This window comes from Danio aesculapii, chromosome 8 (assembly GCF_903798145.1).
Source record: "Danio aesculapii chromosome 8, fDanAes4.1, whole genome shotgun sequence".
Classification (NCBI taxonomy): domain Eukaryota; kingdom Metazoa; phylum Chordata; class Actinopteri; order Cypriniformes; family Danionidae; genus Danio; species Danio aesculapii.
Genome location: NC_079442.1, coordinates 43,560,891 through 43,585,455, shown reverse-complemented (window position 1 = coordinate 43,585,455; position 24,565 = coordinate 43,560,891). Strand labels below are relative to the sequence as shown.

General features: G+C 35.5%; 1 protein-coding gene across 1 annotated transcript; it reads left to right on the top strand.

Annotated features, from left to right (window-relative positions):
• The first annotated feature begins 489 nt into the window (after nt 1-489).
• Nucleotides 490-23,551, top strand: LOC130234160 (antigen WC1.1). The gene is made up of 17 exons (XM_056464446.1): nt 490-810; nt 899-1,006; nt 3,399-3,593; nt 6,863-7,057; nt 7,325-7,618; nt 7,724-8,029; nt 8,931-9,122; nt 11,096-11,398; nt 11,494-11,778; nt 14,403-14,705; nt 15,010-15,276; nt 18,428-18,703; nt 18,825-18,944; nt 19,216-19,287; nt 19,440-19,511; nt 22,157-22,312; nt 22,410-23,551. The coding sequence occupies exons 1-17, from the start codon at nt 696-698 to the stop codon at nt 22,622-22,624; spliced, it is 3,474 nt and encodes a 1,157-aa protein (XP_056320421.1). The 5' UTR covers nt 490-695; the 3' UTR covers nt 22,625-23,551.
• Nucleotides 23,552-24,565: the final 1,014 nt, after the last annotated feature.

The following is a 24,565-nucleotide window of genomic DNA, read 5'->3' as shown; positions in this document are numbered from 1 at the left end:
AGATGGCGGTTCATTCCGCTGTGGCGACCCCAGATTAATAAAGTGACTATGCCGAAAAGAAGCTGAATGAATGAATATGTGCTTAATAAATCTGTTTTGTTTAACTGCACCATAATACATTGCCTATATTCTCAGAGAAATGGATAAAAATATTTATTTTCAAACTGGGGTGTACTTAATTATGCTGAGCACTGTATATATATGTGCACTGTATGTATATATGTGTATGTGTGTGTATATATATATATATATATGTGTGTGTGTGTGTGTGTGTGTGTGTGTATGTTTTTTCTTTGATTTTAATTAATTAAAATAAAACACATAGCAAAGCTGCAAGACACAATAAGACCTGCAAATTATATTACAGAAAATTCAAATGCACAAGAACAAGCTGTCACATTCTTGTACAGATGCACTGAGATCAGCAAAAAATAAATAAGTAGATAAACAAATTACAATAAAATTTGATTGATTTCATTACAGGTCTGAATGTGACTCTGCGTGCATCTACCAGTCCGTGTCAAGGCCGTCTGGAGGTCTACAACAGTAACCGTGAATGGGGTTTGGTCTGTCATTACGGCTGGAAAAAAGAAAATGGAGAGGTTGTTTGTCGATCATTAAGATGTGGAGACCATGTGCACTCTGGTATAGAAGAGGTTCGCTACAAAGATCAACCTCGGCCAGAACTGTACTTCATGGATCAAGTGCAGTGCAGATCTGATGGAAAGAGCCTTTGGAAATGCCCATTTGTTGAACCAAAAGATCCCAAAAAATGCAAGGGAGACAGCTTTGTTGCTGTTGATTGTTCTGGTGGGTTGTCTTTGTTTAAGTGGGAAAAAATAATGTTTTCTATTTGTATTGAAGGTATCCAGAAATTAATCAGTACTTTTCACCATAGGTAATGTTACACTGCGTTTGAATCTGAATGGTCAGACTGATAAATGTGCTGGAGCAGTCGAGTTTCAAACACACAACAGCATCATTGGTGTCTGTAATTCTAATTGGGGTAAGAAACAATATGTTTGCTTTAGGGCTGCAGCTATTGCTTATTTTAATAATCGATTAATCTACCACTGTAATCAATCGATTAATCTGATAAGCTTTTTTCATTTTTAAGCTATTGGGACTAAGGTATTGTGCAACAGAGCAGTAAAAAGTGCATAAAAGCCAATAACAGATTCTGACGTTAAACAATGGAAATTTTTTATTTCACCCAAGACTCATTTCATTTCACTGTGCTGACTCATTTGACTCAAATGACTCATCTCATTTCACATTAACTAATAATATAATTACAGGATAAAATAAAAATATTACTTAATTAAAATAAATGTAACCAGCAAATCAAATAATTCTTATACATGCAGGACCTTTACCATGCGTTAAATGAATAATGTTTTTGTAAAAAAAAGCATTGATTCCTACGAATGTAATCACTTATTTTTTTTTTAAACGATTAAATCAAATAATTTGATTATAACTTTCAGCCATAATTAGTTTTCTTCGGGTTTTGTTTCTTAGTGTCTAAGTTGTTATTAGTCAAAATGCAGAGAAAGTCTATGAATTTCACTGGATTACTCAAGATCTAAAAACACTTTTCATTATTTAGCATTATATCCCCCCCAAAAAAGTTTTTTTTAAACAGAATCATTTTATTTTGACTGAAATCCAACAGAGCAGTAAAAAGTGTATAAAAGCCAGTCGCAGACATGCACATTTATTGTATTATAATTTGCAGCTACTGTACTATATTCTGACTATAAATAATGTATTTTTTTATTTCATCTAAAATTACATTAATAATATAATTACAGGATAAAATAAAAACAAGCTACATATTGCATAATTAAAATAAATATAACAAGAAAATTAAAGAGATTTTCTAAAGACAGGAAGTTTAACATGCTTTAAATTTATTTATTTTTGTAAATAAAGCTTCGATTGCTACAGATTTAATCAATTATTATTTGTAATCGATTAAATGGTATAATTAGATTATAAATTTCAGCCCTAATTTCTTTTCTTTGTTTTTTTTCAGTGTCTAATTTATTATCAGCCAAAGCGCAGAGAAAGTGTATGAATTTCACTGGATTCTCATAAAAATACTCAAGATCTACAAACAATTTTTGTCATTTACTGTAGCTACACATCCCCCCTCCAAGCAAGTTTTTAAATGCTTTTTGAGTAGAATACTTTTTCAATATTACATTATTTTTAAATATTGAAATTAAACATGTAATTTGTCGCTGTTTGTTGTTGTCTTTGCAAATTACTATGAATAAAAATCAATCTAATACAGTGACGATTATCAGGACAGACTGACTGCAACCCACAAAAGAACTATTTAATATTCTTGTCAAATAAGATCCAGTGATCCTGTGAATTGAATACTTTTCAATTCATTTTCTTTTATTTTTACATTTGCAGGGCTTCATTTTAAACATTGATGTCAGTTTTAGTTACCAAAAATGCTTGTATATTTCTTTATAAACATAAAACCTATTTTACAAATACGTACAATTTAACATTTCACAATTACATTAATAACTCTTTATTTTTTTTTTTACATTTATAGGTTCTATGAGTTAGAGAATGAATGAATTAGTTTTCCTCTCAGATTCAGTTTTAATCCAATTAAAACATTACTGTTAATTAAAACATAATACAAATTGTGTGATTATTCCCATTTGCTGATATTATTAATTATTATTTTTTCTTTTATTTTTCTTATTTGAGAAGTGCATTTGCCACACAAGTTATATTCTATAGGCCTACTGTACATTTTCTACAATTTCTTCAAGTTTAGCTAAACAAAACTTATTTTGACTGGTGGTCATGAAGATGCACGAGTTTGCTTGTATATTATTTAACAAAAGGTTTTCTTACATTATAAAAATGTAAGCAGTGGTTAGTGGTTGGTTTGACTCAGAGCAGATGAAGATCATAATAGGACATAAAACTCATATTATAAAATCAGTGATACTGAAAAAGGACATCTCAAGTTCTTGAGTATGTTTTTGTGCAGTAAATAAAACTATGCCATTTGTTCAAACAGATAACATGGGGACGTCATATTTAAATATGTTTTGTGGTTTAAAGACAATGATGGTGATTGTAATTAGGTTTAATCCCACATTTGATTTCTTCATATTCATCCACTATTAAAAAAAATAATAGTTACAGAGTAAATAATATTTGACTATATACTTGCTATTGTAAACATATGTTGCATTATCCTAGTACTCATTCCTTTTACGGTTTATTTATATATAAATTTGACCAGTAAATCATTTGAGAAAAGGTTTAGTATTCATAACTCACTTCACAATTCACAACTGACACTTATAGTAATGCAACGATTTTCTTATGTATTTACTTTTTTTTTTATTCTTGGCCAGATAAAGCAAAGGCAGACATGGTATGCAAGGAGCTTGGTTGTGGGGATCACTATTATATCCCCAAAGGTGGAATATTTAAAACAGAACAGAACAAAGAAAATGTGAAGCTTAATTGTGTTGGGAATGAGAAGTACTCTTGGCAGTGTATGGAGCCGGCAACAGACTGCCAGGATCGAGCCAATGTCATCTGTAGCAGTAAGTAAAGTCTATATTATTATGTTTACTTGTAGGTTATTCTGATTGGTCGGTGACTGCATTAGTTCCCGCCCACTTTTCCTGCATTGTTGGTTCAGAATTTTTTCCTATTCCTCTTTGTTAAATCACTATAAACCCAGATTAAACAGAAATGCGTAGTTTGAGAAGGTGATGCTTTTGTACAATGAAATTACAAACTTTTGAATAAAATTACAGCAAATGCAGGAAATCACAAAATTATCAGCAAATGTACATGAATATCTAATTATTAATTGACCTGATATTATTAAATTTAATTAATACGTTTAATTATATGTCCTGTAATTAAAGGTTTAAAATGTATTAACAATAATAATATTAATTATAATCATAAATATTTTTATAAAGGGTATTATCATTATTGTTTTTATTATTATTATTATTGTTGTTGTTGTTGTTGTTGTTGTTGGATTGACATGCAAGTCAATATCTAAACCAATCAGCTACAAGGTGAATAACAACATTGTAAACTTGAAAAAAGATTTACATGAAAATTAAATAAGAATCAGCAGTTTTAATGAAGGAAAAAACTACAGTGCCATGATTCATTGCAAGTAATGATGGAGAAATACAAAACTGTTCAAATCAGTGGTTCTTTGTATTGTTTATAACAAAATACACATGCAAATATTCAATATTTTGGGAGTATAGAGCAGGGGTGCCCAAACTTGGTCCTGGAGGGCTGGGTAGGGTTGCACCAGCTGATCGTACGTTCCTTCTTAAACTGGAATGTAAAGTCCACACTAGGGGCTTAGTAACTACTAGCTAGTTTGTAACTAAATTTGTTCTCACTTCAGTTGCACCAACTGCTCTTAAGGCAAACCGTAGTTAGTAGGTCGTAAGCTCTCCATAAAGGCATGCGTAGTCGCATTGAATGACGTAATATCCAAATAAAAAGCATTTCAATCGTTAAACTGCTTTAAAATTCTGCAACTATTGCATCTATAAATAACTAGCCCATGAAAATGAAATTATAAATGACATTTTTATAGCACATTAAATTACAGTGAGTCACTAATAACAGACTACGCACATATCTGCATCACGAGTTGTGAATACAGGTGAAATTGAATGCACGAAGTTATCAAAACATTACATTTTTTATATCCTACTTATAAAAGAGGAAAGAGCTGAAAGAAAAACTCAATCATGAAGAAATTCTTGTTTTAATTGATGGATACAATAAACACAAAACACACCTTGAAAGAAAATTTTACTTTTTTCATAAACCCCAAAATATTGAGATTTGGGAGGAAATTATGACTGTGAGTAGAGGGTGATCATTCTTCACTATGATCGTGAGCTCCTCAATGTAAACTAATCTCATTGTCGTCTCTTTTCTACCGTTATACATGGGGGGAGGCTGCCATAAATATTTAGTTTGAACATAGCGTTACGCTTAAACTAAGTTCAGTGGTGCTACACAAACATATTTAGTAGTGTGTAAATTGTAACTTAGGGCTCCATTTTGACGATCCATATGCAAAGCGCAGGGCGCAAAAACATTAAGGGCGTGTCAGAATCCACTTTTACTATTTTAAGGACGGAAATGCCGCTTTGCGCTGTGGTGCATGGTCCAAAAGGGTTGAGATTATTTTCTTAATGAGTTATAGGTGTGTTTTGAGAATAAACCAATCAGAGTCTCATCTATCATTCCCTTTAAGAGTCAGTTGCGTCGCGCCATAGCGCATTTGCTATTTACATGACGGACTTTGTAAGTGGAAAAACTGAGCATTTCACTAGCAAGAAAACAGCTAAACAGAGCATCTACAGCTTGAGAATGAGAGATGAGCCTCCTCATTATTTACTTTCACTTTCACTCTCATGGATAGGGAAACTTCTTGTATGCACAGACATCCATTAGCCTATAAATAATTAATTTTGTTTGTTAAGCGCAAAGATTTGTTTCAAAGTGTGTTCAAAAAAGTAGTTATATAAGTTATATCCTAATACACATGCTGTGCCCTATATGGTCTAAAACATGACAGGTGGGCAAATCTAAGTTTGTTTTTAATAAAACAAATATGCATATGCATATAATAAATAATACTGCTAATAATGATAACATTATACAAAAGCAAATTGTTATGAATAAACTGAAAATACCCCCGAGATGAAGGCATGAAAGTATGGTTTTTATATTTATGTAGGCTAGAATATAATATTTTTTGTAATATTTTAATCCTTTATATTTATATCCTATATATATTCTTATTATATCCTATATATATATATATATATATATATATATATATATATATATATATATATATATATATATATATATATATATATATATATATATATATATATAATATCCTTAATATCCTTAATATTTTAATTCTTTCTCATATGTAAAGATATTTGCATATTGCTGTACATCCTGTCTGTATTAAGCAATGTGTAAGTGAGGCACACAACTAACGCACTCTAACGCACTGGACAATAGACCAGCTTTGTTCTGGTCTATAGAACAGTCTATTGTAGTTTCTCAAAATAGCAACACGCCAGCAATGCGCCTCAACACGCCTCCTTTTTTAGACCAGAACACCTATGGATGCACATATGAGCGCAAATGCATTTGCTATTTAAACAGCGTGGCGCAAGACGTAAAAATCGACTCTTGCGCCAAGCTGAAACTAGCAAACAACAATTGCGTCGCGCCATGATAGGGCCTTTAATGTCCCTTTAAGTCACAACTAGCGTATATTTTAACTTGTGCACTGTTGGTGCAACCGGCCCCTGGTGTTTAGTTTCAACCCCAATCAGGCACACCTGCTCTAGCCAATCAAGCTCTTACTAGGCTTTCTAGAAACATTCCTGCAGGTGTGTTGAGACAAGTTGGAGCTAAAATTTGCTGGACACAGGCCCTCCAGGACTGAGTTTGGGCACCCATGGTATAGGGAGACCAACTAGATAACATTATTAGCTGTATGTCATGGGAGTGGGTGGAGCCTAAGATCTCTTTTGTCATGCTTTGCTCACTGCAAGTCTCTGATTGTTTGAAGTCTCTGTTTTAATAATTAGCTAGTTTTAATGTGGTCAGATGGATTCAACAAAAATGTATACAACCAGTTAACAACTATAGCAAAGCTTATTCAGATAACTGAAATTGTGGTCAAATTTCTTCCTGGTGATGTTTTACATTTATTTGAAATATTCACATTATTCCAATGGTTTGTCTGTAAAATTGACTGTGATTTTTATGCTGCAATACTTGCATTACACAGAACACAGGAGGTTCCGGCTTAGGGATGGCAATAATGTATGCTCTGGATCAGTGGAGGAGTACAATTTCCCCAAAAAATCATGGGATCGTTTTAAGCAGAAAGATGTTAACCCTGAGTACATCTGTTCTCAACTGAACTGTGGCTCCACTGGAAATTTCACAAATAATAACGGAACAAACATTCTGACATGCTCAGGTAATGCCCGCTTTCTTACTTTGAATAAAATCACATCGTTACATCGTTCTCATTAGAGTGATGTTTAGATGAATGTGGATGGTTTGAAAGGTGTAACAAATAATAATAGGGTAATTTTATTATTATTATCATTATTATTGTATATATTATTATAAAAGTGACTTCTTAACCCATAAATACTTGTAGGTTGGTTATCCATTAAGATACCTTATTTAATAAAATGTATAAAGCCTGTAGAAATAAAAATGTAAATTTCTGCATTTATAGACAATGTCCGGCTTCGCAACTTCCCATCAAAGTGTTTTGGAGATGTTTACGTTGTTGTAAATGGAGCTGAATACGGAGTTTGCTACCCTGATTTGAGTCAGGATCAGCTCCATCAGCTGGGGAAGGTGGTCTGTCGAGAGCTCGGCTGTGGTGAGGTGATGGATGTGAAACGGGGGTCTAGAAATACTGGTTTGCTGAGTAATGTTGAGTGTCAGGGTGACGAGGAGTCACTTTGGCATTGCCTGACAAGGCATGAGCATCGATCATGCGACACAACTAGAGTTACATGTTCAGGTAACAGAGACGGCTTTTAAAATACTCAGAACATGCAAGAAAACAGACCCAAATTACCCAAATCTTCCAATATAATAATGTTGTTTTTTATGCTGTATACTGCAGGCAGCTTGGATGTGCGTTTGAAGGACGGTCTGGGTCAATGTTCTGGACGTGTGGAGGTGAAATGGGAAGGGTCATGGTGGTCCATTCAGTATGATAAGACCACTGAAAACCTTAATATGGTGTGTAAACATCTCGGATGTGGAAATTCTGTCATAATGCCTGAAAAACTCTTCGCCAACGGGAATCTGCAAACACTGAAGCAGTGGAGCCTTAAGTGTAAAAACCCCTCAGCAAAGCTTCATGAGTGCTTTCAGAAAACAAATTTACCACAAACACAACGAGAAATAATGAAAATAATGTGTGAAGGTAAAATATAGGATTATATTTTCAAATGCTCTAATTCTCACAAAGTTTATGAAAAATACAGTAAAAACAGTAATGTTGTGAAATTCTGTTTTAATATATATATAAATAAATATAAAAATTCAGTGTCACATGATCCTTCAGAAACAAGCGGATTATTATAAATCTTGAAATCAGTAGTGCTGTTAACTTTTACAGTTGCAATGTTTGGATCAAGTCAGAGTTTTATACTATATATATATATATATATATATATATATATATATATATATATATATATATATATATATATATATATAGATAGATAGATAGATAGATAGATAGATAGATAGATAGATAGATAGATAGATAGATCTATCTCTATCTCTATCTCTATCTCTATCTCTATCTCTATCTCTATCTCTATCTCTATCTCTATCTCTCTCTCTCTCTCTCTCTCTCTCTCTCTCTCTCTCTCTCTCTCTCTATATATCTATTAATTTTACACTTATTTAGCAATTAGACAAAACTGACAGTAAAAACTTTTTAAATATATTTTTAAAATGCAGGTCATATGTACTGTACATCTATTAATTTAGAAAATGTATTCTAAAAACTGAAGACAAACAAAAGGTTTTCAGTGCAGGTAATTATAAGCAGACATCCCAAGTCTCCCGGAAGCTCTTAGAGTCTCCCACATATTCATAGAGCCTCTCGGATGCCCGCAAATGCCTTTTTAAACTTGTTTTTAACTTGCAATACTGTTTTACTGTTTTTGTTAACTATAAACAACTTTGGTGAGCATAAGAAACTACTTTCTAAAACGTAAAAACAAAACTTTTGTTTATTAAGCGTATGTTTTAGATATTTCAGACTTTAATTAACCTGTAGAAATCAACCACAAATCCGTGATCTTTGTTTTCAGAGGAGCAGCTGATGTTCTTTGAAGGTGATTCGCCCTGCCGGGGCAGAGTTCGCATCACGTCTGTTGGTGATACAGAACCAAAGGGAGAGATTAGGAAAAACGTCAGCGACGTTTGCAACGCAATGCAATGTGGAAATCTGCTTTCATTTGAGAAGGAGCCAAACACCACATCTGTTAATGTCACATGTTCAGGTACATGGCTTTTTAGTATCCAACTGCAATATAACGCAAACATGTTATTTATTAAAATATGACTTAAAGGTGCTGTATGTAAGTTTTAATTGTTCTAAAGCATAAAAATAACATAATATGTTTGCAGACATTTAAGAAACATGCCAAGTAAACCTTCTTGTTTATCTAAAAAACAGTGCTAAAGTCAGTTATTCTGCTTTGAAAATGTGAGTTACATGCCGGAACGTCTGTCTTTATTTTAGTTTGTTTAACTCACCCACTGCCACTTTAACCAATTATATTTCAGCACCCCGGGTTGCCTTGTTGAAAACCATGTATTTCATTCATTCATTCATTCAGAAAGGCTCTCAAACAATGCATCCGTGACCGAAATGTGACCTCCGGTGGACAGTAGCAGACTCCGGACAAAGGAGACTCCGATTCAGACATCCACATGAGGTTACTAATTAGCAAATAATATAAATATCAGAGCATAAACATTTGGTGTGCAGGTTACATGGTAACCCCATGTCCTAACGACACGCTACGTGAGGAGATTTGCAGTGATAAGCAATTTGACTGTTTGCACCGGACGAAACACTACAGAAATTTAAATACAGCCAATCAGAAGCACCGAATATGCACTCACTCATGAAATGGCAAGGTTTATATTCTTATTAATACACATTAAACCTCTTTAACATTATTAATTGTAGATGCTGAATATGTGTTGGTTTTGAGTCACAGTTCTGAAGATCTGCTGCTGCTTTCAGTAGTGTGGCAATAAATATCATGTGAAATGGCATTCAAACTCGCATTGTTAGCATTTAACAGCGAATAAAGCACTTGAGGTGTACCTGAGGTGATCATTGTCAGTTTTCTGTTCAGCTGCAGGAAATAGAAGCCATTTCTAATATATCAATTCGAGGTGTTGGTTAGAACAAAAACTCATTTAATATGGAGAATATCCCTTATATCGCGTGCCGTTGCTTTTATATAGAACACTGTTTAAATCAGCATTGAGGCTTGATTGTCTGACTCGGTTTTTTTTTTGGTCCTCAATCTGGCAATCTGCACTTGTGTTTGTTTTGATCCAAGAATGCAATACATAGTTCAACCACTGGGTGTCAAATTTACATACTGCACCTTTAAGTTTAGGATTACGGAGATGGTATTACTTTTAGAGCATTCACTTGTTTGTTTGTTTTTTCTTTTCTTTTCAGGTCAGTCATTGTTTTTTATAACACTTATATAGTACCACCCATTGCACATTTTAGTGCTGTGAATTAAACCTTTTTTAAGGTTTATGATTTTTTTTAAGGTTTATGATGATTGAAGACTTATAAATCTTCAAGGGACAGCAACAATAAAATCAAATTAAATCAAAAAGTCTAAGGGTATTCTCGTTAAAACAACGTTATGCATGTTTTTTAATTGGACAATATTTTTAATGGGAAATTGAATCCATCAACAGAGTTTATCATTCAACCTTTGTCTTTACCCAAATACACTTTGATAAATCCATAAATGATAATTATAATACTTAATGTTTTTGTAGCAGCTGGGGAAATTGTATAATTTCCTTTGTACATGTCACATCATATCATATCATTATTGTTTTTAAAAGAAGTGTTTTCCCATTTGTTTGGTTAAAATACTATAAAATATTACTATTTTGAAATGTTTTAATTTAAATTCTGTTGACTTTTTAAATGTATTTTAAATGCAATATATTCCTGTTTGTTAAAGCTGTACAAATCAATTGTCTGTTCTCTGTTTCAAGGTATTGTATATTTATAAAATTTCTCATTCCTTTTGAATACTTTTACATCACATATTTCTCAAAAATATGAATCAGCATTTCAACTGCCGCTTTTAAAAATATAATCATAATCTTTGAACAGTAAATCAGCAAGGTAGAATGATTTCTGTCGGATGTTGTAGGACACAAATAGTGCAATGATAGTGAAAATTCTTTATGATGCCTTTTCAAGGGTCAGTGAATGTTAAGCTTCAAAACCCGGCTGCTGAAAGATGCTGGGGAGCAGTGGAGGTCTGCAGAGGAGAAAAGTGTGGAGGAGTTTGCAGAGAGACATGGACTTCTAAACACTCTGACAAAATCTGTCAGAATCTGGGCTGTGGAGATTCAGTTCCGAGCGAGTCATTTCAGACGAATGCTAAACTATCTGTAAATGACTATAGCGTGCACTGTTCAAGTTATGTGCAGAAAATGAGCATGTGCAATTATATTCCCATCAAAGACTCCTGCAACAGTCCAGCCCAAGTGATATGCAAAGGTAATGTATACTGAATGTTTTTGTGTGTGTGAACTACTCCTTCAACGCAATGTAAAATAATTTGATTACATTTTTGTTTGATACATTCCCTCTAGGCAGCATTAAAGCTAGACTGGAGGATCCTAGAGACAAATGTGCTGGAATTGTGTCACTGTTTTATGCTGGAGCGTGGACGCCCATCTGCCGTGACAGTCTTAATAGTGTGCTTAACAATGCAATCTGCAAGGAATTGGATTGTGGGGAGTTAACTGATAGTTCGAATAAGGAGCTTGAGTTGGAAGGAATTCAATGTCCAAATACTGCCAAATCTGTTTCCGAATGTAACTCCAAAACGATTTCTATAAAAACAAAATGTCATGTTGGCTTTTTGACATGCACAGGTATTTAACACTTTTTTTTTTCATCCATCAAACTCATACTGTGAGTGCACAACAGAGGTTGTGTTAGACTTTCTAATTAGCCATCATTTTAATGGACAGAATTTTCTGATATTATCTGTCGGCACCCACCATATTATTTCTGTATATATATTTATTATTTTATTTTAATGATGATGAGACGCTTTATTTTTTTTTACGATTTGAACTTTTTATTGATTTTTCTTATTTCAAATAATGCAGATGAATATCAAATACAGAGCATTAACATAAAAGCAGAACAATACAAAACAAATATATACAATATATAAATAAAATCATATAAATTGCGCAAATTAACCAAACCAAAACACATACAAGAAAAAAAATAAAGAAAAAAAGGATATGAGGGGTTGCTAGTCTCATAACCTTAATTATTATTTTTTCTCGTTACATGTTTGCTAACATTGTGTGTCGCAGAAATGTAGAAATTTTCTCCATTTATCAAAATAAATTTCAATCCTTCCATGTAAACTGTAGGAGAGTTTTTTAAAAGCTGCAACTCATCCTAACTCTGAGATCCACTTGAAGATCGGAGGGAAAGATTTCCAGTTTTTAACAATCACCCGTCTGCCTAGCATGATAGAGCTCTGTATCCATTGTGATTCAGCTTTATTCATGTGGCTTAAGGGCCAGGGGTCACCAAGTGTGCATAAGTCATACTGGGTCTGCAATATCTTTACAAGGTATTCATGCACCTCTCAGAAAATGTTGGACTTCTGGGCATTGCCATAATACATGACATAGGTCACCTGCTTCTTCTTGGCATCGCCAGCATTCTGGATTGTTTTTGAAACCTGCTCTGAACATCTGCTCTGAGCTCTGAAGATGTGTTCTAACATCTCTAGACATTAATTTTAAATTCTCAGCAATTTTTCCCCAGTTCTCGTCTGATAAGACACTTTATATTTTTTAGTTCAAGTTTGAATTTTGTATTTATGCGTTTACACTCTGTAAAAAATGCTGGGTTCCACACAATCCCTTCATGTTGTCCCAATACGAATCAATTAAGCTAACGTATGTGTTTTGACAAATTTAAATAAATTGAATATAAAACATTTAAGTTAGTCCCCAAAAAACTTAAGAGTTGTGTTATTTCAACTCATTTTATTTAAGTAGTTTGAACAAGCATTCAATTATTCATCATTCATTTTCTTTACGGCTTAGTCCCTTTATTAATCTGGGGTCACCACAGCAGAATGATCCGCCAACTTATCCAGCATATGGTTTACGCAGCGGATGTCCTTCCAGCTGCAACCTATCACTGGGAAACATCCATACACACTTCACACACATACACTACACTCTCAGAATTAAAGGTACAGGAGCTGTCTCTGTACCTTTTTCAAAGGGTACAAATTTGTACCTAAATGGTCCATAATGGTACCTCGAGGTACTTTTTAGGTACATTTGGGTACTAATATGCACCTTTGAGGTAGTATTGTGGACTCTGAGTACAAATACAGTATGTATCTTTTGAAAAGGTACTGCCCCAGAGACAGCTCCTGTACCTTTATTTCTGAGAGTGTATGGACTATTTAGCTTACCGAATTCACGTATACCACATGTCTTTGCACCAACGGTCTACAACCTTGACATTGCAACCTGATCATCTTCAAAACCACAGTTCAAAAGTCTTCATGTCCTAACCTGAAACTGATGCGCAGTAGAATGTCATAGGATTTCATTCGTTCATTTTCTTTTCGGCTTAGTCCCTTTATTAATCTGGGGTCACCACAGCGGAATGAACTACCAACCTTTCCAGCATATGTTTTATGCAGCGGATGCCCTTCCAACTGCAGCCCATCACTGGGAAACATTCATACACACTCATTCACACACATACACTACGGTCAATTTTAGCATACCCAATTCACCTATACCATGTCTTTGGACTTGTTGGGGAAACCAGAGCACTCGGAGGAAACCCACGTGAACAAGGGGAGAACATGCAAACTCCACACAGAAATGCCAACTGACCCAGCCGAGGCTCGAAAAAGTGACCTTCTTGCTGTGAGGGCATCGTGCTACCCATTGTGCCACATGCGTCGCCCCATAGGATTTCACTTAAAAATAATTATTATTATTTCATTTTTATTGATTATTAGTATTATTAATAAATCGGTGGCAACAAGATGGCTCAGTCATTAGCAATGTCGCCTCACAGCAAGAAGGTTGTAGGCTCGAGTTCCGGCTGGGCTAGTTGGTCGTTCTGTGTGGAGTTTGCGTGCTCTCCCCGTGTTTGCGTGGGTTTCCTCCAGGTGCTCCAGTTTCCCCCACAGACCAAAGACATGCGCTATAGGTGAATTTGGTTAGTTCGTGTGTGAATACGTGTGTATGGGTGTTTCCCAATACTGGGTTGCGGATGGAAGGGCATGCGCTGCATAAAACATATGCTGGAATAGTTGGCGGGTCATTGCGCTGTGGCGACCTCTGACATGGAGACTAAGGAAAATGAATGAATATTGTTAAATCGACCCTTCCCACTGGTGCAGACATGTCTCTGTCAGTCAATGGTGTAATTTCTGCTACTAACATTTGTGATCTGTTTCTTCGCATGCTAACGAAAACCTTTGATATTTGAACAGGACAAAAACGACTGCTCCTCTTTAATAAAGAACATGCATGTAAGGGTCCGGTGTACATGTATACTCAAAAAGAAACACTGTTCGTTAGCAGTCAGGGATGGAGCAAAGAAGAAGGCCAAATCCTGTGCCAGTATCTGCAGTGTGGAAACTACAAAACTCACTCAAGCATATCCAAAGACGATACACATGCAAGCAATTGGTGGAATAAGACTTATAACTGCTCGGGGAAGATGAATATGTGGGAATGTGAGAGAAATGATCAGCCTGTCCTGCTTCAACAGCAATTACACATTGAATGCGATGGTAGGAATCATCTCAGTTATAATCTTTCTACTCTTTAAAGGAGTCTTCCTTAAGTAATCCAGATTAATAACTTGTTTCCTATTTTAAGCAAAGGTTACTTTTTTTATAAACCACAACAGAAGATGTCAGACTCTCAAAGGGTACCCAAACAGTTTCTTTTCAATTGTTGTTTAGTCAATTCAGTTCATGATCCTCTAGATATGCTAACCTAGAATAAATGACACTCACTCATTTTGAGTTTTTTCTGAACTCCCAGGTCATGTAGTACCGTAATATCTCAATGTGTTTTTTCACTCCTCACCAGCTGAACCAGCTGTTAGGCTCTCCAAAAACTGCTCAGGCGAGGTGCTCATTGATAACAAGACAGTTTGTCAACGAGAGTCTCAATGGACCAATGACATGTCTAATGATTTATGTGACAGCCTCAAGTGTGGTAAAGCCATCCACTACTGGAGCACATCAGACCTCACTAAAAATTCCTGGCAATTGAGCTGCAATGGAAAAGAGACGTTATTGGGGCAATGCAGCCGGACAGAGGCCATATGTAATAAGATCTCTGTGGTCTGTCAAAGTAAGTTATGCACATGATACTGAGGTATAGTAGAAATTTAAATGTAGGTGAATAATAAATTGATGCTAAAAACTTCTAAAATTAGAAATATGTCACTGTCAGTATCAGTATTTTTTTTTTGCACTGGTGTTTGGAACGTGACTATTTTAAAAAAGGTAATATACAGTGTCAATACAATAAAACAATTGTTTATCTATGTTTTCAAATGAATTTAAAAGGGTGGTGCACTGCGATATCATATTTTAAACTTTAGTTGATATGTAATGTAGCTGTGTAATATGTAATATGCTCAAAGTTCAATGCAAACAGACACATTGGCTCTACAGAGTTATCTCAGCGAAGCCTACAGCGAATGAAGTTCGAGGACTGCAAAAAAATACATCCGAGTTAATGAGATCAAAAATGCTTCGGGTTACACATATTCTCCACGCGCATACACCTTGTGCAGCGTGACCAGAGGCGCTGTAATGTTATAGCCGAGAAAGCTAAAATGCCATCCAAACGCTGCTATTTCCACAGGGCTTCTTCTGTTTCTGTATTTGGGCTTCCAAAGGACACGACACAAAGACAGAAGTGCTTACAGTTTAATTTTAATTATGTTCCGGAAAATTATAAAAAATATATAGCTAGCATTTGACAAAGTACACCTTCGAGAATCTCTTCCAGTTCAGTGCTGGATTCGGCTAAAAACTCCTCAAAGAAGGAGCATCTCCGACCATAATAAAAGAAGTTGTGGATTGTGAGCCACAACCTGTACGTATTTTTATTTGCTAAAATTGATCTATTACAATCACAGTTTCTAGCAATAACTGTATGTTGTAGAATGGATGTAAAAAAGGATGTAAACAATGGGAAATGCTGTTTGGCACCGTTAACAATTTAGCTACAAATTTAAATTTATCCGTCAAACCCCTGTAAACACCCACAATCTTCGCTGCAGTGTTTCTCTATGTAGGCGTTTTCTGTGCATTTTCCATCTCAAATATCAAATTTGCAAAAGATATGTGAACGTTTTATATTACTTACACATGCTTATTCTGAATATATGTGAAAGACTGGAGATGGAGGAACTAGGAAATATGTCTTCATGTTAGTTAAGTAGAAGTATATAATCAAAGTAAGATATATGAAAAAATAATGTGATTTTTATTTTTTATTTTTTACAAATGAAGCATGAGCACACATTGCTTTGCATCTTATAAACGCAACCAAACTTTCAAAATACACTCTGGACCATAATCATTTCTTCAGTCTTTAATGTCACATGATCCTTTAAAAATCTAAAAAAAAAATTCTAAAATGCATAAATGAGAAAAAATTTGAGAAGCAAATCTGATTATGAAGGATCATGTAACACTAAAGAACAGAGTACAGATATGGCCACTGAAAATGCGCGTTTCTCCACAACAGTTTTGTGCTTTGATGCAAGGAACAACCGCTTTTCTGTTGTCGGGCCAGTGCAAGCAAATGCCCCACCACCCCCAAATCAAGCAACCTGCCAAGGGGTGCATTTCCGAAAACCATTGTTAGTCAACTAAGGTCCCAAGTTCCATCTTTGTAATAAATAAATATAAGGGAAAGAAAAAACAAAGCTACTGGTCAGTTTTAAGATATTCCTTAAAACAGGGGTTTTCAAACTTTTAGGACACACGCCCCCCCAAGTTTGTCCAATTTCACTCGCGCAAAAAGCACTTCACATAACACCTTAATTATATTATGGTCTTATTCAGATTAAGGCAAATAACTAATACTGATGTCCATGTAAACGTAGTCAGTATGTCTTCAAAGTGAAAGATCCAGAAGGGCAATTGTTGATTTGATTCAGAAGGGCACTTTTTGAAAACCCCTGCCTTAAAACATCTTATAGGCTAGTTTTTTTTTTTTTTTTTTGTGCTTAAGATTACCTTTATATTTCCCATTTAAATTTAAAGGTGTGAAATAATAAAGTAGTTTTAATTTAATAAGTGAAATTTCTTGCTGCGTTCTCCTTGATGTTTCAATAACGCATAATATTTTTTACACCACATTAAAGACACAGCAGCCAATTACTTTCAGTTGTTAAGAGTTGTCGGAGCGAATTTAGAATAGTTCTCTTTAAGCAACATATAATGACTTCAATTAAAAATTTATTTTAGAATCCATTCATTTTAAATTTTGTATGTGTTTTTTGTTCAGGCTAAAATGCCATGAATTAATTTGTAAGGTAATTCTTTCATTTCATAGATTTAGTAGGACTAATTGAGGAACTAATTATTCCATTTCATAATTAATTATAAAAGTAAAACATTAACTAAAACACGGATTTGCATTAATAAAACGTGGTCGTGGAAGCAAAATTGTAATTCGAATTATGTTTAGAGCTCCATAGTTTAATAGGCTAACAGTCAGTTAAACTATGGTATAAGATAACACACACAGCTGTCTAAATAAATAGGTTATAAAATACACAGTTGATCACTTAGGCCTATTAAAATATTATTTAAAAACTATACTGAAATAAAAAAAAGCACAAGAAAGAATGCCACTTTGATACAGAAACGTATTTTATCAAAGTGCTTTAATTTCAGACAGTTATTTAAGATTTTTTAATTACAAAGAAAATTAGAGTTATTTACTAGAGAAATTTAAGTTGGCGTGGGATCTGAGCAGTATTGGTTTACTGGCGAACGTGAGCAAAATGTTAATGCAGCACTTGCTTTGGGCGATTAGCGGCTGAGTGGAGCGCACGACCAGCGTCACTCCGCTCACATGCTCTGGCTGCTACAGTATATCAGTTCAGTATGTTCACTATGTTACATAACTGCCCCTGCTGGTCATGTCTTTCTTGTGTTAGACCATTTTGTGCTGTGCCACGCAGTACTGCAGCAGTGCGTGTGGTCATGTTTATTCACTCTTGTATTCTCTGTAGCCACATCTGTAATAATGCTGAAAATTCAGCTTTGCTTTAAAGAAATAGATACAATTAAAAAAACATTATTAAAGTAGAAATATAAACAGTATTTCACTGAAATAAGTAAAAAAAAAGGTTTCCTTTTGTATGTTTGCATAGTAACTCTTTCTTTTAGCAGTAATGCACATTTTGAAATATTAAATGATTAGTCAAATGTACAGAATGTCTAAGTTGCGCTAATAATTTGTATTTTCATTCCAGGCAGTTTAAGCTCCAGACTCAGCTCCACTGAGAAGTGTGGGGGAAAACTTGTGATCAAGTATGATAAGTGGCATTATATATGTGGAGATATGAATAACTCTGAGGTTTGTGGTGTTCTTAACTGCACACATACGGCACAGAAACCAGTGGATGAAAAACAAATAGCCAGAGATAAAAAGGTTTTCAGTCGTTGCCCATTAAATTACTACAGCTTTTCTCAGTGTGTTGAGTCTGCACAAGCAACATCATGCAATCCTGCTGAAATCAAATGCGAAGGTACTGAAATTAAGTTCAACACAGGAAAATAGTTTTTGTCTTGGCACTGCTTGCTTTCTTGAATTAGGGAGTAAATTTAATAGGTTTGACTGCTTATTAACCTTTAATCTTGAAAATGCAGGTTATGTTGAACCACAGGTGAGTTCTTCACCAGGTCTGATCGTGGGTCTGATACTGGCTGTGCTTGTGTTGGTGGTTTTGGTTTTCATGTGGATAAATCGCAAACGTCTGCTTTTAGCCTGTAAGTATCACTTCCAGCATTTAGAAACATTTTAAAAAGTGTTTTTTTACCCACAGGATTGCAAAATAATATTTGAAGTGCTTTTGTTTTTATCCTGTTGGTGGCAGTGTTTCCCACTTTTAGCCTCATGACAGCTTTTGCTATAACCAATAGAAGCAATCCACTCTCAAAATATAGAAGCAATCAACTCTCAAGATATATTTGTTTTTTTTATTCATTTTGAATTGAGAAAGATAATATTCCACCAATAATGTTCCACCTGTTTCTGCAGTGAGAAATTACAGAAGCAAAGAAAAAGACATCAATGTTAATGGGAATGAAATGGATAGCATGGAGGATGGAGGTACATTATTTTATACCCCCATTGAAGTTAATGGTTTCCTTCATTGCAAAACATATATTCTTTTTGCAATGTAAATTTAATTCAGTGCATATCTCCGCTGTCATCCATATATGTTTGTTTTAAAGATATGAATTCTATGAATCCTTTTTTAGACTTGTCTGAACGAAAGGCTTCACTATTGGATCGTGATGACTATGAGGATGTGGATTCTGTCATGAAGTCAGGTGAGATATTAAAATATTAGACTTATAATATCAGGTAATTATTATGGGACAATTTTGTTCATTTCTAAATGTGACACAGTCTGTTTGTCCACCCACTTCTCCTTTTACTGTAATGAACATATGAACAATAAAACCATAAAATAAGTCTTTCAATCTGAACTAATTTTAATACACAAAATTGCTGTCAGCATCTGAGTTTCTTAGTTTTTCATACTATTTTGGTCAAATACAATTAAAAACAGAGAAAGACAACAAGACATAATAATAATTAGTGTGTGTTTTGGCCCGTTTCCACTGTCAAAATGTACCAAAAACGAACCATACTGTACCACTTTTAAGTATCTTTTCGAAAGGGTACCTAATGTCTGAGCGAGGAGTGCAGCTGAATGCTGTTGATTTACAGAGATGCGTCACTAGTGCATACACAAGCCAGGGGAATGAAAACAAAGGAAGCGCCATTTTAAATACACAGCAGAGACATCGTAATAATATATACATATAATAACGAGCCATGGTTAACCTGAGCTTAAACAAACGTTGCCGTTTTGATGAGCAGCCTCAAAGCCAAGAAAAAAGCATAATTTACCCTGTGCCAGGTAGTTGTTTACAAGGCCATCTAAAGCATGAATGGTTTCGCTTTCTTGCATGCGCTCGCTGCTTGTCTAAATTTGAAATAACTTTTTGAGCTGAACATAATAATGTGTGTGCAATTATTGAAATGCTTCTGACATCTCATCCTTTCAGAAATGGACAAACTTGAGAGTGACGTGTGAAAAAACAAAGTAGAAGCCGAAAAATGAGCAAATGATTTTTTTCAGCAACCTAAAACAAACAAACTGCCATTTTTAACTATTATCAACACCTTTTGGACTATTATGAACTCAGAATGACTGAATTATTTCTAATAAGAAATTACATGTGCTGGTGAAGATTGAAGATACAGATGAGAGGTTTGCACTGACTGGGCTACATATTGCGTGTTATTTTTAAACCCAAATAAGGACTAAATGTATGCTGTGTGTAGTTTTCCTGTATTTGGTGACACATTGGAGACTGTAAGGGTCTGTATGTGTTCATATATATTGCATTTATTTATTTATTTTATATAATTGCAGACAATACAGTAGGCCAATTTGCTCTATCATTGATCTGCAGTTATAATTAAATCCTGTTCATAGAAAGGTTAGTAATGAACATTTATACACAAGTATTTATGTGTATAAAGCATCTGTTTTCTGAGAAGTGCTTCTTATATGATGCGTGAACAACCCGTACAGCTCTACTTTGACATTTTCTCGAGTGAGAATGACGTTGACTGAAACTTTGCCATACACCACGCCCACCAAAAGGGTACCATTGGTACATTTTGACAGTGGAAACGCAAGCCTGATAAAGGTGACCCGTGCAGACCCGTACCAGACTTTACCACTTTACTTTACGTACTTTACCACCAGGAAATGGGCCTTTTGTGTGCGTACACAGTTTTTTTTCTTGGTTTATAAATAATTGTGTACGTGTGTGTGCACTCCTAACTCTTAACATGAGTATTCCTAACATGAGGACAAAATGTCTCCACAATATAGCAATTACCAGTATGTTTTTAGGCCTCTTGATCCCCATAAGGAAAACTTCTCATGAGTAGGTCCACACAGATTCTGTGCGCACAGAAATCAGGAGATTTTTAGCGCATCATTGAGTCTATTTATTTACTTGTGCAAATGTGTGCTCATTTATATTTATTATATATTTTTTTAATCATTTTATTACTATGATTGACTAATATGAAAGTGTTATATAATTTATTTACAATACAGTTTGTAAATTAATAGTTTCTGTCTATATTATATGAGAGACTTGCCTTGTTTACCAAATAAGTGGATCTAATTGGATTTGCATTGTAAACATTAAATTCATCCATTCATTTTCTTTTCGGCTTCGTCCCTTTATTAATCAGGGGTCACCACAGCGGAATGAACCAGCAACTTATCCAGCATATGTTTTACACAGCAGATGCCCCTCCAGCTGCAACCCAACACTAGGAAACACCCATACACTCTTACATTAACACACAACGGCCAATTTACCTTATTCATTTAACCTATAGCACATGTTTTTGGACTGTGGTGGAAACCGGAGCACCCAGAGGAAACCCACACGAACACGGGGAAAACATGCAAATTCCACACAGAAATGCCAACTGGCCCAGCCGGGGCTTGAACCAGCAACCCTATTGCTGTGAGGCAATCGTGCTACCCATTGCGCCACCATGACGCCCTGTAAACGTGAAATAAGAGTTAGAAATATATTATTTTATATATATACAAAATCATTCTGCATAAACCCACAGATTTTTTTTTTTTACTAAATTCTGTGCAGAAATGGCAAAAAATGTCTGCAGATTTTGTCGGGTGGAGGGGTTGTCGTTGCTGATGAACGTGAAAAGGGTTGGGGAAAAAAAGTGAAAGTGAACAGCGGACGCAGGAGGAGGGCGGTTGAGGAGGGGGATCGGTAAAATGAGGTGCCGGATCAGATTTTAGAGGTTGCGGATCCGGCGTGTTCCGGCACAATTTAATTCCTGGAAGTCCCCATAAAAATAAAGCTGTGTGTGTGTGTGTCTGAGAATACTATTTTAACTTCTTCAACAGGAGAGGAGGATGAAGATGATGATAAAAGTCAAGGATCCTCTGGAACAGAATATGATGACATTGAAGGACAAGCCAATAGCAGATCTCCTTCCCAAACCTTCAATGATGATCACCTCAACCGTCCACTCCTTCCCAAGAGACCAGAGGACATTCTCGGTACGCCACCACAATCCACATCTCACACAGTGTGTTTGTTGCATTTGGTTTAAATTCTTGTGGAAATAATGGTTCGCTTTTTCCTCTGTCCTCTCAGCAGATCAAGACTTGTATGAAGTGGAGACGGAGAGGGATGACTATGATGATGTCATGTCCATCGAGGCTACACATGAAGAAAATGTAGAGACGACAAAGCCTGAGGCAAGAGTAGATGTAGATCTGGAGGCAGGGGCAGATTCAGATTCAGAAGCAGGTATAGGCACAAATACAAATGGGAAGGTGGTGACCACAGAGGTGGAGGTTCATTCTTAAACAGAATGATGAAGCAGACCCAACTTCATTTACTTTACTGGGAAGATAACACAGTCCCATTTACGGCACAAATGGTAATATCACTTTATTTTGATGGTCCCTTTAACACATTTATTATAAGTTGCGTAGTATCTCCATACCAACTGATTATCATTGGAGATATTAATATCATAGAGATTCATTGGATAAATTGTTGTGTACTTGCAAACATTTTTTATTGTCAGAAGAATGTAAGTGGAGGGGTATCAGCAGATATAGACTACCTGCTAATATTCTAATGAGGATTAGTTAGCATGTAGTCGCAGTGTTGAAAAAGGACCACCAAATTATAAGTGATACTCAAATGATTTTTAACTTTTACAATTTCGCACATACAGTATAGACTACATCCATTAATCCATATACATTAATTTTTTATCTTTTATTTTACGTCAACATTGAGACAGATGTGTTTTAAAACTGTACGTGGAATGGTGATTAAGGTGGTCTTGTTTTGCTTTTTACACTTTTTTTTTCCTTTAGTGCATAATGTTGCTGCAAGAAAGACATTCAAAGACACTTTAAAGGAACTCCTTCAAAATGCCCCTATTTTAATCCTGAATTTACTTCCAGGAAAATGCACATCACAGTATCAGGAATTTGAAATAAGAGAATATTATTGTTGTATTTGTAGCATTTTGTTTTAATGACCGAAAGATGTGATTTCACAGGCCTAAAAATTCTACTTGAGTCTGAATGTAACTCTTTCCATTCAGACAAAGTGAAACATTATATACAAAGTTCTGTCATGAAACTCTATCCAGCATGCAGGCTGATAGATCATATCTAATCTTTTCCTATATCATAAACTACTTGGCACACAGGGGATTGCTCGCTGTCGCCTCTTTTCCCAACATTTTAAATGCCTCAGTGTCGTTTCCACTAGCAATCTGCAGCGTGTTTTTAGAGAGCCTCCTCCACCCCAACTCCACCAGTGTATAGATCTGCTTTGTGGGTTACGTGTGTCATGTTTGCAGCAGCAGTGTTTTATATTTTTATACATCATGAGTGTGAATTTAAGCAAGTAGCAAGTCTCAGTACCTGCTTTGCTGCAATAATCAAAGCAGCAGCAGCAGCGTAGCAGGTCTATTCCGCCAAGACCAGACATATTAAAGAGCCCATATTATACATGAAATAGGGTCATATTTAGGTTGTAAGGGTCTCCAACAACAGTCTAATATGCATGCAAGGTCATAAAACACTTTGATGGTCTTATAACCTGCATTTATTTTTACCTAATTATCCCAACGACTCCCATATGATTCGTTCAGCGATTCATTTGTTCCCAACCCCCTCCTCAGCGCGAAGCTAATCTGCGCTGATTGGACCGATGACAGCCTGCTGCGATTGGTCGACAGTGACAGCCTTCAGCACGAGACAGAGTGAAATGCCCAGCTGGTAATCAACTATATAAAAGTAGTCACAGTGCACACGCGCTTCATAGTGTAAGGCTTTTTTCACACACACACACACACACACACACACACACACACACACACACACACACACACACACACACAACCCTCCTCAGAAGAACTGGGGAGATCGACGCGAGTCTCTCTCTCTCCCTCTCCCTCTCTCTCTCTCACACACACACACACACAACGCTCCTCAGAAGAACTAGGGAAAGCGACGCGAGTCTCTCTCTCTCTCTCTCTCTCTCTCTCTCTCTCTCTCTCTCTCTCTCTCTCTCTCTCTCACACACACACACACACAACGCTCCTCAGAAAAACTAGGGAAAGCGACGCGAGTCTCTCTCTCTCTCTCACACACACACAACGCTCCTCAGAAGAACTAGGGAAAGCGACGCGAGTCTCTCTCTCTCTCTCTCTCTCTCTCTCTCTCTCTCTCTCTCTCTCTCTCACACACACACACACCACACACACACACACATCGCTCCTC

Bases quoted from the DNA above. Each gene is read 5' to 3' on its own strand.
- LOC130234160 (XM_056464446.1), top strand. From the start codon at position 696: ATGGATCAAGTGCAGTGCAGATCTGATGGAAAGAGCCTTTGGAAATGC. The intron at 15,277-18,427 runs GTAAGTTATGCA...TTTTCATTCCAG, and splicing joins GATCTCTGTGGTCTGTCAAA to GCAGTTTAAGCTCCAGACTC. The intron at 19,288-19,439 runs GTACATTATTTT...ATCCTTTTTTAG, and splicing joins GGATAGCATGGAGGATGGAG to ACTTGTCTGAACGAAAGGCT.